The sequence below is a fragment of the Orcinus orca genome, chromosome 18 (assembly GCF_937001465.1).
Source record: "Orcinus orca chromosome 18, mOrcOrc1.1, whole genome shotgun sequence".
Classification (NCBI taxonomy): domain Eukaryota; kingdom Metazoa; phylum Chordata; class Mammalia; order Artiodactyla; family Delphinidae; genus Orcinus; species Orcinus orca.
In genome coordinates this window covers 9,356,029-9,373,977 of record NC_064576.1, presented here as the reverse complement: position 1 = coordinate 9,373,977, position 17,949 = coordinate 9,356,029, and the positions used below count along the sequence as shown (strand labels likewise).

General features: G+C 38.1%; 1 protein-coding gene across 2 annotated transcripts in view; it reads left to right on the top strand.

Annotated features, from left to right (window-relative positions):
• Positions 1–17,949, top strand: part of ITGBL1 (integrin subunit beta like 1) — a 214,337-nt gene that overhangs the window by 92,257 nt on the left and 104,131 nt on the right. The window contains exons 1-4 of one of the 2 annotated variants that reach the window (XM_049701180.1): positions 3,924–3,999; positions 5,826–5,972; positions 11,406–11,528; positions 15,654–15,794. In XM_049701180.1, the coding sequence (XP_049557137.1) occupies positions 5,933–5,972; positions 11,406–11,528; positions 15,654–15,794 (304 nt within the window). In that variant the 5' untranslated portion in view covers positions 3,924–3,999; positions 5,826–5,932. Of the gene's footprint in view, positions 1–3,923; positions 4,000–5,825; positions 5,973–11,405; positions 11,529–15,653; positions 15,795–17,949 lie in introns of those variants that run through there. The other variant, XM_004273622.3, reaches the window with a different exon arrangement.

The following is a 17,949-nucleotide window of genomic DNA, read 5'->3' as shown; positions in this document are numbered from 1 at the left end:
AATCTGTCTCGCTGGCTTCTTATGGCAAAGACTAGCCTGTATAAAGTACTTATCACTCTACCTGCAAACCAGTAATTGTTAGTTTTCCTTTCCTCTCTTTTCCATTTTCCTGATCAAGGTTACGTGGTGGATTAGCATCCAGGCAGGACTAGAGCCCAGATCTTTCCATTTCTGGGGCAAAACTCTCTTCTACACAGAATTCTTCCATCATTCACATAGTAATGTTGTCAGAAATGGGAAACAGAAATATCTAAGAAGTCAGTTTGTAATTAGCCTGAGAAGCAAAATAGGGACTTGTACCTCTGTCTTGAAAACGGTCAAGTTTCTATTGCAAACCATGAAGTAATTGTAACGTTAGCTAAGGGATCCTTGTCTTAGAATTTTAGATGTGGCATTGTTCTTTAGTTTCTTATACCTAGAGAGGCTGGGAGATCTATAGTGGCTCAGAAAGAACAGGAGAAAAATTGAGTGTGTCTGTTATTAAATGAGCTTGTTTGAATCCACTGGACAATAAGACAATGCAGGTCTTGGGAGTTAACTTATTTGACCAAACCAAATAGATTTGCAGGGCCAACTGAGTGCTCAAATTAAAATATCTATTTCAGGGTTACCATGTGGCTCTAGCAGTGGAATACCTAGCTTATCTGACATCCAGAGAGAATCACTTTTTAACATCCTCCTCCTCTAGATAATAAGATTGTTGTCAGTAGTAATCATGGAATAATAATTAATCATCACGATTTGTTTCCAGCTTTATTAAGATACAGTTGACATACAGCGCTGTGTAAGCTTAAGGTGTACAGCATAATAATGTACATATATTCCAGAATAATAACCACAATAACTTTAGTTAACCTCTGTCATCTCATATAGATACAAAAAAAAAGAAGAAAAAGTTTTTTTCTCCTTGTGATGAGAACTCTTAGGGTTTACTCTCTTAACGTTGGAATATGCTATACAGTATATTTGTATGTATATTAACTATAGTCATTGTGTTGTACATGACATACCTAGTACTTATTTATTGTATAACTGCAAGTTTGTACCTTTTGACCACCTTCATCCAGTTCCCCTCCTATTCCCGCCTCTGTGTTAACTACAAATCTGATCTCTTTTTCTATGAGTTTGGTTTTTATGCTGGTTTGGTTGGTTGGTTGGCTATTTTTAGATACCATATATAAGTGAAATTATACAGTATTTGTCTTTCTCCATCTGACTTATTTCACTTAGCATAATGCCCTCAAGTTTCATTCATGCGTCCCAAGTGGCAGGATTTCCTTCTTTCTTATGGCTGAATAGTATTCCATTATATATATATACTATATATATAATATATATATACACATATATATTATATATATATACACTATAGCTTCTTTATCCATTTATCCTATATCTATGCCTACCTATGTCTACATGTATCTATTATCTATCTATCTACCTTTTTAAGACTTCAAAAAGACTTGAAGCCAAAAACGTATAGCTAATCCAATAGACACGTTAATTTTGGCAGTTTATTTGCATCCATAGTATCAGTAGACTTGGAGGAGAGTTAAGTGCCGTCCCCTTCAGCTTTTTTTTGTTTGTTCGTTTGGCAAAGAAAGGTGCTATTACTTTTCATTGGTATATGCAAATGGCTAATTGATTTTTAAAAGTTCTTCAATACTAGTAAAGTATTTCCAATTGGAAACAGTTTGTTTTCATTTTTAAAAAAAGCATCAACTTCTCTTCCATCGTACACTAGTGTATCTTATCATCACTCCGAGTGGAATAGATGAGTGTCTGCATTACCCAGGTAAAAGGGATCACGGAGTAGTGGTGGCAGTGCTGCAGTTGCATTGTTTATTTAAGAGTCACAAACCCCATTCTATTCTGTCTCTGTTGGAATGCCCTTCCTTGCTCAGTGGTGGTCAAGGCTTTAGCCCACCTCGGAAGCACTGGAGCCAGCCGACCAGGCCTCCATATTCTTACCCAAAAAGGAGACTAAACTACTGGACTTTACCCTCCACCGTGACTTGTCTTCCCTTTCTGGAGACTGGCGACACTACTCACAGCCCTGGGAGCAATGCGAATAGCCTTTGGCTTTTTCATCCTTATTGCTTTGTGGGGGGTGGTTCTGGCATTTCTCTCACATTCTTGTTTTGTGTGTTTGTTTTCTCTTGACTCCTTGAGAACATATTTGAAGGGCAACAGATTTATTCTCAAGGATGTTGGATGGTTCGTTTTAAGATGGTATTTTGTAGTTGTGGAAACAGAGTTATCTGGAGAAGAGCCAGAAGTGGAGTGGTCTAGACAGCCGGGAACGGTGGATGTTCTGGTTAGGACTTCATATTGCCCTGGGCAAGGGCCACCCTTCGACCTGGACAATAGGAGGGGTTCTGCTCTGGTCCTCCTCTGCCATCCTTTCCCAAGGCGGAGTGGGGTGGGATGCCCGAGAGGCCAAGGGGACATCGCCACCTGGAGCCCTGGGCCCTGCCACCTCTGCTCCCCTAGGCTGAGGTGCCTGGGACCCAGGACCTTCTACCCTGAAGGTCCCTAAATCTTTTCTAGAGCCTGCTGTGGCTTTCCCCCCAGTCAGTGGCAGTGCAGATGTCCTGAGGCTGGGCTGGTGGTCAGGGAGCAGCCACCGCAGGAGGAGCAGGGCAGGGGAGGGGCTGGCAGAGCTGTGGAAGCACACGTGGACCTGGGCCGGGCTGTCTGTGGGAATTCTCAGGCCCTCCCTGTGTGGGATAGAAACGGGGAGGAGGGGGCTTGCTGCCAGCTCTAGCCCATTTATTTGCATATCTAAGAGAGAAAAATGATCCCATCTCATACATGACTATACAGCAGGAAAGAGGCTAATCAGGGCCTACTATCTGCAGCTGTTGAGGTTTAAATTGTGTGCCCCTAAAAGATGGGTGAAATCCCACCACCAGGTGCTTGTCAATGTGACATTTGGGAAGAGAGTCTTTGAAGGTGTAATTAAGATGAGCCTCTACAGCAGTAGGATGGGCACCAATGACTGGTGCACTCGTAAGGAGAAAGATGTGAAGACACAGACACACAGAGAAAAAAGCCACATGAAGACAGAAGCAGAGCCTGGAAAGCTTTCACAGCTAACGAGCACCAAAATCACAGGCAACCATCCGTAGGTAGGAGAGAGGCATGGAAGAATTTCTTGCTCAGATGCTCCAGGAGGAATGGATCTGCAGACACCCTGGTTTCAGGTTTTGGGGCTTCAGAGCTGGGAGAGAGAAAATTTCTGTTGTTTTAAGCCATTCAGTTTATGGTACGTTGGATGGTAGCCGTAGCAAACTAATACACAGTGGATAAATTATTTTGCAAAACGAGATGTTTGCCGAAGCCATGTTATTGACACTGTAATGGAGATTACCTTGCTTGGATAATACAGCAACCTCATTCCCTGAGGTTGGCCAAAGCTCTTATTAACCTTGGATAAAGAGTAGAAATAGAAGATTATTTTCTTTCTAAAAAAAAATTATACATTTATCTCCAAGTAAGGTTGTACAGGCTATTACTTGGTAATTCTTGACGGTAAAAAAAAAATCGGTTCTCATTTACTTTCCTAAATGGAGGAAAGTGAATCAAGAAGGCCCTACTGGGCATGAAGATTAGAAAGAACATAAAGGCAGAGGACCCTGTCCTACATTGTCTGTCATCTTTGCCTCCAATCAGATGCTACAGGAAAAGCTGAAAACACATTACCTGACACAGTGTGTGCCCAAGATATTAGTATAAGTTGTAAGGAAAAAGGGCCCCCTAATCAAAAAAATTGTATATGCTACATAAAGTTAAATAGCTTTTTCATGAAAGGACCTCTGACGGGCTTCAGTGTGCTGATATATATCATGGCACGCTAAGAGAAGAATATAGCATGTCTCTTTCCATGTTTATTTTATCATAGAACCTTTTATGGAAGAAGTTTCTGAAACTGGACCTCCATGGACTAACTTTGGGTTGTAAGCACCTAAAATATTGCTTCTACTGATGCTTCATTAGGTCAGTGTGGGATGAATGAGTCTTTTCCTATCATCTGTGTACATTTTCCTTATTTTTCCAAATCTCCCTCCATTTCAAAAATCTGTAACCTTTGACCCACAAACCATTACCCACCTCTGTCATATATACCTTAATTTGGAGTTTAAGATGTTCTATCCAATATAAAAGAAGCACTGAGTATTCTTTTATTCTAGGTACTACATTTTCTTCTAAAGCATTTTTATTTTCTTTGCAGTTGATATGGAGCTTTTTTATTGGGATGAACCATGACTGACATTTAACTTATAGAAGTGGCTACTTCATGTGGTTTAACCTAATACACCAATATTATTAAAGAATCGTTACAGTTACTGAGATACTTAATTCACCAAAAGAGGCTTAGCCACTTCAAGAATTTGGCTTAATCCTTTTATAAATAGACTGGATGGTTGGCAGGAGAGATCACTTATGCTTGTAAATGATACCAAGTTGGCTGAGATTGACAATATCATGTAGGACCAGACAGGAATGCAAGATGATACGATCAATTTGACAGAATAATGTGCACTTGATAAAATGAATCGCAATTAGGGTGCAGGCAAGATTTTGTTTGTAAAATAGAATAATTAATTCGAAAAATGCAACAGGAATAGAAACACTTACATGGACTGGGCCCCATGCAGGGGAGTTTTAAAGTCATAGCCAATCACAGATCCAGGCTCTGCCAGGCATGCCCAAATGGCAGGCCTCTGAGCCATTCATTCTGACCGGCCATCTGGATTTCATCATGTGGATTTTGGCTGCCACCTCGAATGATTGTTGGCCCGAGATCAATGATTCCATTCCACTGTGGCTATGAATTTCAGCCATTAAGACGTAGTACTGTTACCTTGAATAATACAAGAATTTTCTCTCTGTAACCCATTCAAACTCTACTCACCTTCCAAGGCCCAGTTAAAAGTCAAGGAAGTGTAGAAAATCTTTCCCCTCTTATTTCTATAGGTTGTAGACTACCTCCCTCAACTTAATATAAGGTCCAACAAACATTTCTGGCTGAAGATAACACAATTCTCTTTGCATATTAGCCTCAACTTTTCAGTTTGTAAGTTCCTTGAGGGCAAAGACCAAGGCTTGTATGTGTTTTGTACTTCTTTCTAATATGTAGTCAATAAAACATTAGCAGGATTCTTCAAGCAGGACTTAATAAAATTAATAACCACAACAATAAAAACAGCAAAATGTTGATTTGAGAGCATGGAAGGTTGAGAAATTTTTGTGGCAGTAGATGAATATGGCTCTTATCCTTTTGGCTCTTGAACCAGATTACCCCATCAAGAAACAAAATATATACTTATTTTTCATGTCAATCTTATCCCAAGGTGGTATTTAATATATCTATACAATTTTATTACATATAAAATTCACATAAATATAAGGCCAATGTTTAGTTTAGTGGAATTTCATGTGTTATAAAATGCAGTTAAATGGAAATTGTTTTTACGGGGCTTTTGTGTCTTAAATATGCCGGTGCTAGGTGGACTCCTTTAAGTGCTAAATTTTCTGAGCATGTGGTTTTTCAGACCTCTGGTTTATTATCTATCCTAATGTCTCTGTGAGTTAAGTGAATGTTTTTAGAATGATATATCGAAGTTGATTATGAAAATAAAATCCACATACTTCATTATATGGTATATAAATAGGATTACCCCTCAGTCACTGTCGTTTACCTGTGTTTGAATTGATTATAGCTCAGTCCAGAACCAACATCACTCTTAAGATCCTTAGTTACAGTAATGGTTTCCTTTGGAAAAGAATTTGAGTCTAATGGGATGTTGTTAAATTCTCAGGCCACGGTACGTGTGACTGTGGAAAGTGCAGATGTGATGGAGGATGGTCTGGGGACGCTTGCCAGTACCCAAAGACCTGTGACCTGACAAAGAAACAGAGCAACCAAATGTGCAAGAATTCTCAAGATATCATCTGCTCTAATGCAGGTAAGAATTCCATGCCCTGAGAATTCTTAAATGAAATAATTTTAATGGAAATATGTAGGCGTTGAGAAATGTTGAACCTCCGAGTGGGACTGCTTTTGAACATATTTTTTTGAAGTGAAATTCAGATAAATCAATTGGGAAAAATGTCCTCTTGCTGAGACTGGCAAGTCTGATGCTCTCCAGCTGTTCCAAATGCCTTCTTCAAGTAGGATAGTCACTGGAAACAACACCCTGACAACATTTTAGGTAAATTGTGAGCCATGATTTTGAATGCTGGATTAATCCTTTTAAAAAGGATTTGTATAAACTTACTTAATTATCTTCTGTTACAGATCAAGGGTGCTTTGAATTTATACCTTGGCATCAAAAAGAACCAAACTCTTCAAATCTAATGGGGGTTTCCAATGCCCTGGATGTGAAAAGCATTGCAGAATATAGTGATAGCAAGATTTTTGTTTGACTAAAATATTTGTATATCTGGTAGACGTCATTTAAAAATATTTCTTAGAAATTTACAGAGGAGCTGTTAAAATTAATTACCAAAATCATATAAAACACAACAACTGTGGTTTTGGTTTCAATGGTGTTCAGCCAGTGTTACTATAATTAAATACTCTTTTAACAGTTGGGCACGTAGAACCTCAAAGTCAGTTTTTTCTAGGCCCTGGTTGAACTTGAGAATGCTCCTCTCCTACACTGGAGGCTCTGATTTAGTTGCTTTGGGGTCTGATATGGACTATAGTGGTTTTTTATAAAAGTTCTCTGGGTAGTTCTTACGTAGATCCAGGGGTGTGAGCCTCTTGCTCTGCATGCTGAAGGCCAGGGTTTGACTACATAAATGAGTATCTTCCCCCCTGAAGCTCCCATTGTTGGTAGAGTCCTTCTGCATTCAGAGCTGGGAGCTTTCCACAGTCTTTGATTGACAGGAGTTGCTCTGTGTAGATTCAGTGCAGTAGGGTGTTTTGCTAATAGCAATCAGGTCTACTGCCAAGGCAAGCTGTGAGTGGAGCAGCTGGGGACCATGACGAAAGTGCTAATGGTCAGGTTACTTTCTGTGTTCACTGATACTCTCCTGGCTTCTCTCCAGCACTTCCTTTTTTCTTTTCGTCTCAGTAGAATTTCTCTACTTCCGGTTCATGACACCCTCTAAACACACACACACACACACACACACACACACACACACACACACACACACACACACACACACACACACACACACACACCCATATAGCCTCTTTTGTTTTGAAAACTTCATGCTTTCCAAACTTCTTTCAGTAATAAGACTTGAAATCAATTTCAGTTTTGTTTCTTTGTACTCTATTTTCAGATTGATGGATGGATTAATTGATTGATTGGTTTTCAAATCCAGGATTTTTTTTCTTTTTAATAACACATTATAACCACATAGGGGTTAGTTTAGGAATCCAAAGATGTTTCAATGTTAAGGAATCTAAATGCATGATTCACCACATCAACACATCTTAAAGGAGAAAATTTACAGAATTGTTTCAATAGATGATGAAACACATTGGATAAGATATAAAATACGTTTCTAAGATATCTCTACCTCTATTTTTTTAACATGGATACAATACTTTTATGTAATCTTACTGTCCATATTCCAATTATGTCAACTGACCCAACAATGCCCTTTACATCATTGCGACCACCTCTGTATAGGATCCAGTCTAGGGGCAGTGTTACGTCTGGCTGTCATATCTCTTCGACATCCTTTAATGTGTCTTTAGACAGTTTCCACAGGCAGCACAATCTTTTTTTCTGTCTCTTACTCTCTTCTCAGTTTCTAAGCCTTTCAGGTTTACTTTGGGGGATCTTGCTGTCAGATAGCTTTCTTTTAATGCCTACTTCTACCAGCCTAGTTCAGGACCACTGGCCCCAAACTGCATTAGTGTCTGAGCTCTCTATACTAATCTTTCCCCCTCATATCGCAGTGTGATTTGCAGGAAGCAGCTTGGAACAGAAGGGGAAGAGGAGGTGTATGGAGTGGGCAGAAGACTGAAGGGCAGGGAGAGATGGAGATGGAGCTGGAGACTAAAGGAGTTCCAGAAGTTGACTCCATAGGGGCACAGAATGGCAAGGCACAGTCTGCAGAGCAAAGCAAGGCTCCAGCACCATTGCATCAGGAGTATATGCTGGTGTTCAAGACAGGGAGTCATCCTAGAAAGAGGCAGCTATATTAGGCAGAATGAAAAGTCAGAGCTAAAATAATCTAGCATAAAACAGAAGACCAATCCTAGAGACTGAGTTAACTGGCAACCAAGAAAGAGATGCAGGATGACACAGCATGAGCACGCGAGTCTGGCACTTTTGCCTGGGCTTCCATATGCCGTATCTTGGAGCCTCAGTTGTGAATTCTACTTGATGAGTGAGACAGGAAGTCTCTGAACTGTTGTAAACTTCCTGCATCACCCAGGAACAGTTCAGATGTGTGGATTGGAGTGAGCCAGCCTGTGGGGGACGTCAGTGAGAAGTTGTAGAATTCAGAGGCAGAGGCTGTTCCTTCCCATCTTTCCTGAAAACAATGACTGCATACGTAGCCCTAACTATGTTGCACCTCTCTCCCTACCCATGAAGGGCTCCTGGTCTTCCAACAGATAAATTCTAAAATTCTTGACCAATATTCTTGATCCTATACTGTCTGCCTTTAGCCTACCCTTTTTTCCAAACTAAAGCCAGACTCTTCTCTGTTAAATCCTCCATCCCTATTCCTTAGCCCAGGCTCTTTCTTCAACATCACAAGTTTTTTCTCCATCTCCACTTGTTGAAATTCTATCTATACATCAAGTGCCAACTCAAGAACTTACTCCCCTACTGTGCCTTTCCTCCTTCACAGAGCCAGACTGAGGTTTATACTATCTTTATAGCATTTGTCACAAATCTGTTGCAAATGCCTTTGCGTCATCTGGTTTCATATAGATATATGTATATGTAAAAATTATCAATCACCTTGCTCTTTCTTCTTGGTCTATGATTTACTTAGTTTTAATTTTATCCATCTTATTATCTTCTATAGCACTTATGACTTCACCAATAATATAATAAAGCAATGAGAAAATTTAATGAATGGATACGTGGATGGTTGAAAGACAGCATAAATAAATGTGAAAATGAAAAAGACGGATGATAATTAGAGAACAAAATGAGATGACGCAATACCATGAATTGTAGCGTTAGATTGGAAATGACCTTTTATAAATTAAAATAGTTTATAAAACAAAGTTTATAAAAGTTTATAAACTATTTTATAAACTTCGTTTATAAAAAGAAGTTTAATGGAAGTAAAATTCACACAAGTATTCTCAAGGAAGAAAAATAACAAGCTCAAATTCTGCAGAATCACCATTTATATGTGACTGTGAGAGAAAGAACACAGAGAATAGCAAATCACAAGTGACCTGTGTAACAGAATCATGCAGAGAGTATGGAACCAGGAAGTAGTGGGATCCATAAATATAAAATGTGTCTGGAGAAAATATTTGGGAATATGGCTGATACACTCGATGTCTTAATGGGAGATGACAAAGAACCCAACATTTTCTGAAAGTCTACAGTGTGCTAGACACAGTAGCATTTTTAGATAGGTGACTGGGTGATCTATTTATCACTTGATCCACACAGCAGCTCTGTGAAGAAGAGCAGATAAGGAATTTGAGAGTTAGAGATAAAAGTAATGACCTCAGTTAAAGATAAAAGTAATGACCTCAGATATGTATAGCTAGTGGGGATTAAGACCTGGATATGCCTGCAAATCTACCTCAGTCCTAAATCTGTGCTCTTTCTGGTACACCACATACAGAATTGCCAGTATCCAGTAGCTCATTTCAAATATCCATATTTCAAATATCCATAGTATCATCTTTGGTTCCTTCCCATCCTTTACCTCTCAGACCCAGTCACCGAGTCATCTTTTCTTTCTCCTGAAAATATCACCACGTGTGTTTGCTTTTTTCTAAACTCACAGCCATGACCTGGGTCAGCCTCTATTTTCTTTCCTGCAGACTAATGAACTAACATTCCCTCATATCCACTTGGCCTCATTTCATTTCATTCTCCATATGACAACCAGAGTAACAGGGTGGGAATGAATACCTGATCACATGACTCCCTTGTTGAAAATATTTCAATGGCTTCTCATTTTTCTGCTTGATTCAAGTTGGAAATCTTTAATGTGACCTCTTAGACTTCCGTAAACTGCATCTTTAGTTGCCTTTTTCCTTTCATGACATTTTCCACTTTATTTTCTGCTATACGCCAGCTGTCTTTTTCTTTTTTCCCTTATTCCCTCTTTTACCTCAGAGCTTTTGCTGTTGTTTCTTGCTGGAAGTGGGCTTTTTCACCTTCTCAATTCTCTTAGCTATTATTTTTACTTTGCTTTCAGTTCTCAGTTTAAGAGCCATTCCCCAGGGACTCTATCTTTGCCTACCAGGTCTCAGTTAAATCCCCTTATTATGTGTTTCTGCAGCAGTTTGCACTTCTCCCCTGATTTTATCACATTGTTTTTTACTCATATAAAACTTTAAGAGGAGGATTATGGCTGAATCCATCTCCTGTTGCATTTCCAGAGTCTAGGATGATACTGGTGAATGGCAAAGTCTCAATTACTCTATGGTGACTGCTGTGATGATCGATTAAAAATTTAAAAATAGGCATTAAAAAGGAAGCTCCTCAAATGGACATTCTACTTCTCAATATCCTTTGAATGCTGTTTTATTGTCAGTGAAATCACTCTTGGGGTTGTAGTCAAATCCTCAAACTTGGCTGGGTATGTTGTGTGTGGTAGACTAGATGACTCCAGTGCCTCTGTATCACCCTGAGCTGCCCTGAGGTTTTGGTGAGGTCCCAGGACTCTATGCATAAGAAAACCCACTCTGGTCCCATAGTCATAATGACATGGCTATCAGTTTAACACTGTGGGTATGAAATTATTAGGGACACCTAAGGTTTTCATTTATGCATTTGATAATGAATTCTACAAATATTCATTATATAAATAATATGTTCAAATATTGTGCAAAGCATTGAATAAATAACTGGTGAGGAAGATAAGCAAGGTTACTTCTCTCACAAAGCTTAGAATTTTCTGCTTTAGTTCACCTAAGACCCAGGTGTAATTAGAAGATACTCATTCATGCATTGATTAGATGGACATGTATAAAGTAGCTCTGCTCTTGGGAAGGTCAGATTCATGAAACTATTAGAGGTCAATCATAATAGCTGTGTACTATAAAACATAACTGCTGGGCTACAATAATCTCAAAGAATGTCATTATCTCATCATACCCAGAGTAAAACCTAATTGGAATATTAAATTGATTTAAATTGGCTTTATCTATGAAAGAGATAGGTTCAAATTCATTAATTATAATTTATATGCACTTACATAATTTTTGCTCTGTTTTAATGGTTTAGGTACATGTCACTGTGGCAGGTGTAAGTGTGATAATTCAGATGGAAATGGACTCGTTTATGGTAAATTTTGTGAGTGTGATGATAGAGAATGCATAGATGATGAAACAGAAGAAATATGTGGAGGTATGTATATTAACTTTGCAGAAATTAATAAAAGTACTTGATTTTTCACCTATTTCATTGCACTTTTATTTCTATGAATTTCTGTGCTAAGTTTACTCATTTAAGTTGAACCTATGTTTATTTGGAATACACTTCATATAGGGAAAGTTAGACTAAGGCATTCAGAGCTAACTAGTACATCTTAAAAATTTTTTATAGATTTTATTCTTTAACCATTATTTATTGAAGTATAGTTAATTTACAATGTTGTGTTAGTTTCAGGTGTACAGCAAAGTGATTCAGATATATATATGTGTGTGTGTATATATATATACACACATATATATGTATATTCTTTTTCAGATTCTTTTCCATTATAGTTATTGCAAGATATTAAATATAGTTCCCTGTGCTATACAGTAGGTCCTGTTGTTTATCTGTTTATACAGTGGTGTGTATCTGTTAATCCCAAACTCCTAATTTATCCCATCCCCTGTGGTAAAACATGTTTGTTTTCTATATCTGTGTATCTATTTCTGTTTTGCAAATAAATTCATTTGTATAATTTTTTTAGATTCCACATATAAATGATATCATATGATATTTAGAGCAGACTAGTACTTTTTAAATGCAAAATCAGATTGTTCCCCAAGGAGAGCCAGATCAATATGGCGACAGGCCAACTGCATGGTTCTGTAGTGGTCCTAGCTGGACTCTGTCTTCTCTGCTCACCTTAACTGCTTTTATTCTGCTTCTTTTATTCCAGTCTCTCCATTGCATGTTTTAATTGCATTGTCTTTCCCGTTCTGAACCATAAAACTTTGAACAGTCTCATGTCCTATTGGGGACATTGAAGGCCAATAGGATTATTAGCCTAGAATCTATCCCTCCCCACCACACACTCAGATAACTTTTTTCATGATTGTTTCTACAGACCACCATGACCTCAGTCCATTTTTCTGTTGTACCAATTATTGCGTGCTTGCTAATGTCAAGCACTGCAATAAGTACTTCACATTCATTGGGTAACTTACCAGCATTTGGAATGACTTACCAGGGTTGAATGGAATTTAGACTCCTGTCTGTCTGATGCCAGAGACTGTGCTGTTGACCCCTCACCATAGAGAACTGCCCTGGAGTTTGGAGCTCCGTGAGAAAAGCCTTTCTCACCACCCGCAGTGCCCTTCTCTTCTGCTTACCTATATGCAAGCTTGTGCCCAGAGAGAGAGAGTTTCAGTCGTGCTGGCACAGGAGAGGAAAGTAAACAGCAGTGAGAATCCCTTCAATTTAGGTAAATTCTTCTCTGCTGTTATTAAACATTTTAACCTGGTTACCTCTGGCCTCATCTCTCTATCCGGCAGTAATTGCTTCTTTCATTGAAATCTGAAAAGACTCCGTGCATGGAATCCTATCGTGCATACCAGATGGGTGATCAGAGGAGTATTTTCCCTTCAAGGATCAGGAGCAAATGGGGCGAGGGGGAGCCAGAGGGCCATACAGTGTCACTAAGCTGTCCTTTTGTTTACAAAAACAAATTGTGGCTTCAATTCCTGTGGTCATCCAGATGCTCTTATTTTAGGTCAGCTTGGTTTTTTCTCTCTGGTTTCCTTGCTGTACAACCAACCAAGATAAAACCAACAAACACGAACCTTCATTTTTCAAGCCAGTGACCTAAGCTGGATGCTGCTCAGACAATTCTGCTAAAGGGCTCATTCCAAAATAATTAGAAAAATTAGATAAGTCTACCCACAGATATTATGTGTTTGTCCTGATATCTTATTTCCAATTATTACAGATCAAAAAAGAGGAAGGGAACATGTGTGGAGTCAGTGTTTTCTGATGCACACCACCAAAGCAAAGTCCATTTGCATGTGTAAATATAAACATTGAACTGGAAACAACAGGAAGTGTTTAACTCTCAAGCTTTCCACTCATTATTTCCTTTGGTTCGAGGCTAAAGCAATTTCATGGTGCAAAGTCTCTGACCACAGATACTTAGCACTCCAGTAAACAGCCTCTGGGGATGACCTTGACTGGGATTCTAGATTTTTCCGTGTGTCATTCACATAAAACCAGTCTGTTGAGAGGTGATCCTACAGCCCAATAATGGAGCAATTCAAAAGCAGATTTTCTTACACCATTAGTTTGCACAAAGCAGAGAATGATGCTCCTTGTCTGGAGTGTGTATTGTCCTGAGGCTTATATTTTATCTCAATTATTCAGATATGTCTTATTACAGTATTTTCATTTGAGCTATGAATATATCTGCTTAATTTTCCACCTATATCTGCATACAGTATAGCCTTACATGATTTATCCTAGTAATCCTATTCGCCTCTACCTCAGTGATTTTTTAGTAAAACCCCAATTCAATGCTGAATTTTGTAAACATACAAAGAATTTGAGTTTGAAGAATGAAGATTTATGATCATTTGTTAATCTCATGGTAAGCCTTACATAGGTAGCATCTTAAATAAATTTCCTACAATGACAGAGGAATAAATTTCTGAAGATTTCTGAGATTATAGCAGAAATTCTACTTTTTGAAGTTTAAAAAAAAAACCTGACTCCTAGGAAAAGTTGTCTTGCTTTCTTCCAGTGTAATCCTCAAGTTCCTAAGGCTTGTGATGTAATACTGGAATGTGATTTTTTTGTGTGTGTATACATATAGAGATATTTTGAAGTTTATAAAAAAAAGTATAGCTTTAATATTTTATTATTGATGAACTCATTTGATAGCCTTTATGTCTGCTTAAGTGAACAAATTAAAATTTGCTGTAGAAATGATCATTGTCTATTAGCTTAAAAAGAGGTTTTCTGTGGATACCCCGATTACAGCTTATTTAGACAGAAAACATGGCATGGTATGCTTGGGTCCCTGTCTCTTTCTCTCTATCTCGCTATAGCACTTTCTCTTCATCTCTCGCTCTGTCTCTCTCATGTATGCTTGCTGGCAGGAAGTTTCATCTGAGAGACAAGAATGTCATGAGACCAGAATATTCTACTGTATTTCTCCCTTCATATGTGAGTGTCTCAGGCCCTACTGACACTCTTGCCATTGGCCAGATATGCCATAGTGTTTAGAAAGAAAAATAGCCTCACAATTAGTTTCCCATGGCCCTCTGGGATGATGACTGTTGGAGAAGAGAGAGGCAAGAACAAAGACTTTAGCCATAGACTCTGATAAAACATAAATTCCTATAAACCAGAAAGAATAGACTAAAAACCAAAGTGGCCCTGGTTTTCATCAGATTTGCAAGAACAAGGACATACATTCATGGTTGGGTGGCATAACTACAAAAAGGGAGGATATAAAAAGTGATTTGGGATAAAAGGTATTGTCATCTTTTGGGAATTTGTAGGATTGCTGGACATGGGTGCAGGAAGCGATGAGGTGACTGTTCATTACAGATTGTTTGGACATAAGTACAAACAAGCAGAGTAACAGTTTACAGCATGGAGGGAGCTGAAATTGTGTGGAGGCATCTGGACACAAAATGATGGGCTGTCCTTACCTAGCATTTGTACCCTCTTGATAGATAGGAGGGGAATTTGATTGTAAGGCCAAGGGTCCGTGGTATTTTCTTTGTAATTAGTAGTTTAAATGACTACTAAACACTGATTTAGCTGAAAACCTCTTTTCCATGTGGTAAGACACAACAGCTTGCAGGACACAGTTGAATGAAAAGATGAAATATTTTCTCTGGTTTAAGCAATGGCCATTAATAATGTGCATCCAAGGAAATATGCACCATTGCTTTCTCAATGGTTCATTTCAAATATCAGGAAATGCTCTCAGAGTGAATGCTTATATACATTTGAGTTTGATGTACACATCTGAGATCGGAACATAATAGACTTGCACAGTCTTTCATGCCATTTCTTTAAAATTCTGTCATTTTAATCAGCCACTTGGCTAGGACACGTTAGAGGACGCCTTGACTTGCTTTATGTGTGTAATTAGGTAGGTATAGGCACACCTATGATGTTTTGGGGGCAAACTATATAATATGATTATTTTAAGCAAGGGCTGTGGAGCAGGTGGATTATTTCCAAAGGCAAAAATGATCACCAAGAGGTAGAAAGTTAATTCTGCTTTTAAAAGTTGCTTTTTTCCTCACCGTATAAAATTCATTTTGGGTAAAGGCCACGGAAAGTGTTACTGTGGAAACTGTTACTGCCAGGCTGGTTGGCATGGAGATAAATGCGAATTCCAGTGTGACATCACCCCCTGGGAGAGCAAGCGAAGATGCACATCTCCAGATGGCAGAGTCTGCAGTAACAGAGGTGTGTCTTTCATACTCGTTACTATGTAATTGGGAAAAAAACAAACCTCTTTAATTATTAACCCAGCGCTTCTCTATATTTCCTTCCATGTGGAAGTCATCTTTTATAGTGTTTGATGTAAATCAACATTTCCTATACCAACAAGCTTCTCTTTCTTATTTTTTATTGGGCAGAAAGCAGAAAGATAAGAAAGTTGCTGTCATACTTTCAGCTTCACTGAACAGATAGTTAACACAGGGACTGTAATTTCTTTGGCAGCCATCCAGAAATGGCATAGTACAGGGAAAAGGCAATTCTTGTAGATATTTCTGTTGAATGTCTCTTGACTAACAGAACCATCTACAGCATGAGCATCTAATTATCCGGAGAGCATTCCAAAAAAAACTCTCATCTTAATTATGAGTAAATTGAAGGGCTGTGTTGCGATACAGAATTGATATGGAGTCATTTAACTTTTATATGCAATAATAAAAATGTGATATTGAACAAAATATAGCCATGTGGAATTGAGAGTGACTTTAAGCAGGAATTTAAAAAATATATTAGTATTGCTAACATAATTTAACGCGAGTTAACTAAGCGTTTGATATCAAATCAAATAGTTTTAAACACTTTTAGGAAAATCCTTGCAAATACTTGTTCTTTTTCCCTTTGTCAGCTGTACTGGTAGATAAAGAGCCATGTTGGACTCTTCTGACTACTTGAAGATATCAGTGAGTGGTCAATTTCCTTCTATACAGTAGTAAAAATCTAGAAAGCTGGAAACTTATTTTTTTTTCATTTCTCTAAATGAATGATACACTTTAATAGGTAATGCTTACATGAAATCCTGGGCACACAACCAACTTTATCTTTTTTACAGGCTGTCATAGGAGAGTGAAATGCGCCAGGTTTCTGTACATAGAGAGAAAGGAAAGCAAAAGGCCTGACCTTGGGACCAAAATTATAAAGAAAAGTCCTCTCTTTAATTTTTGCAGAGTAGATCTGATTATATATCCTGCTAATTCACCTGTATTTTCCTTTAATATATAAGCTCTGCATGGGCCTTGACTGCATGAATTCACCATTGATGAACATTTTTAGGTCACTAGTGGTTTTTCAATAACATGAATACCACCATATTTAATATCCCTGTACGTGTACTTTTCCTTTCTTTTAGATATGTTAATTGAAGTGTGCTGTTATGTTATATGTAACACACATTTAAAAAGTATATGTTGTGAAATTGCCACCCAGAAAGTTGGACATTTTGGACATTTCACCAACTCTTGATCCTAACAATCTTTTTTATTTCTGTCAATCGTATGTCTGAAATAATTTCTAACTCACTATTGTTTAAAAGTCCCTCGCCCCTTCATCGTGGTAGCTTGAGTGGTAAACATTTTTATGTTTATCTATCATCATAACTTCTCTCCACAGAATTTCCAATTGGTGTTCTTTGCCTTTGTCTGTTTTGCTGTAGGCATATTTGTCTTTAGATATGAACTCATAAGAATTGTTTATATGTTTGTGAAAGTAGCTTTGTCTTTTACATACATATGACCACTTGTTTTAGCTGTTTTCATCTTTTAGTTTGTTTCTGGTGTCTTGCCCCAAACCCAAATTTTAGATTTTTATGTCGTTAAAGCTTTTTCTTTTTTCCTTTAAATAATTTGCTTTGAGGCTTTTGAATAAAAATAAATTTATTTCATATTTTATGGTTCTATTTTATATCCTTAAATCTTTAAGCTAGCTAGAATTTACTTTGATCTAAGAGGTAAGAAAGGGATTTAACTTTTTTTTTTTTCACAGTGATTAACTGGTTACCCTAAAGATGATTAGTAAAATTCACACAAAGTTAATACGATTTACAACTAAGCATTTGTTCTATACAAATCTCCCAACGACCAAAGTTATATCTCTCCGCCTACACCAATGTCCTCTATAACCTGAGCTCATCTGATCCAGCCAACCTGACTTCTTAGTCTTCCTAATATGCACCTTCTGCTCCAATGAGTCAGGTCTACCGTTCCCACCCTTCTTTGCTTATTCTTGCTTTCTTGACTTTCCTTGAGTTGTTCTACCTTCAGTCCTCCTAGAACATTTCCCGTTCTCTATGCTTATCCAAGCCATCTACCTTAATTACTTCAGCCCACACTGATTTCCCCTTCCCCAA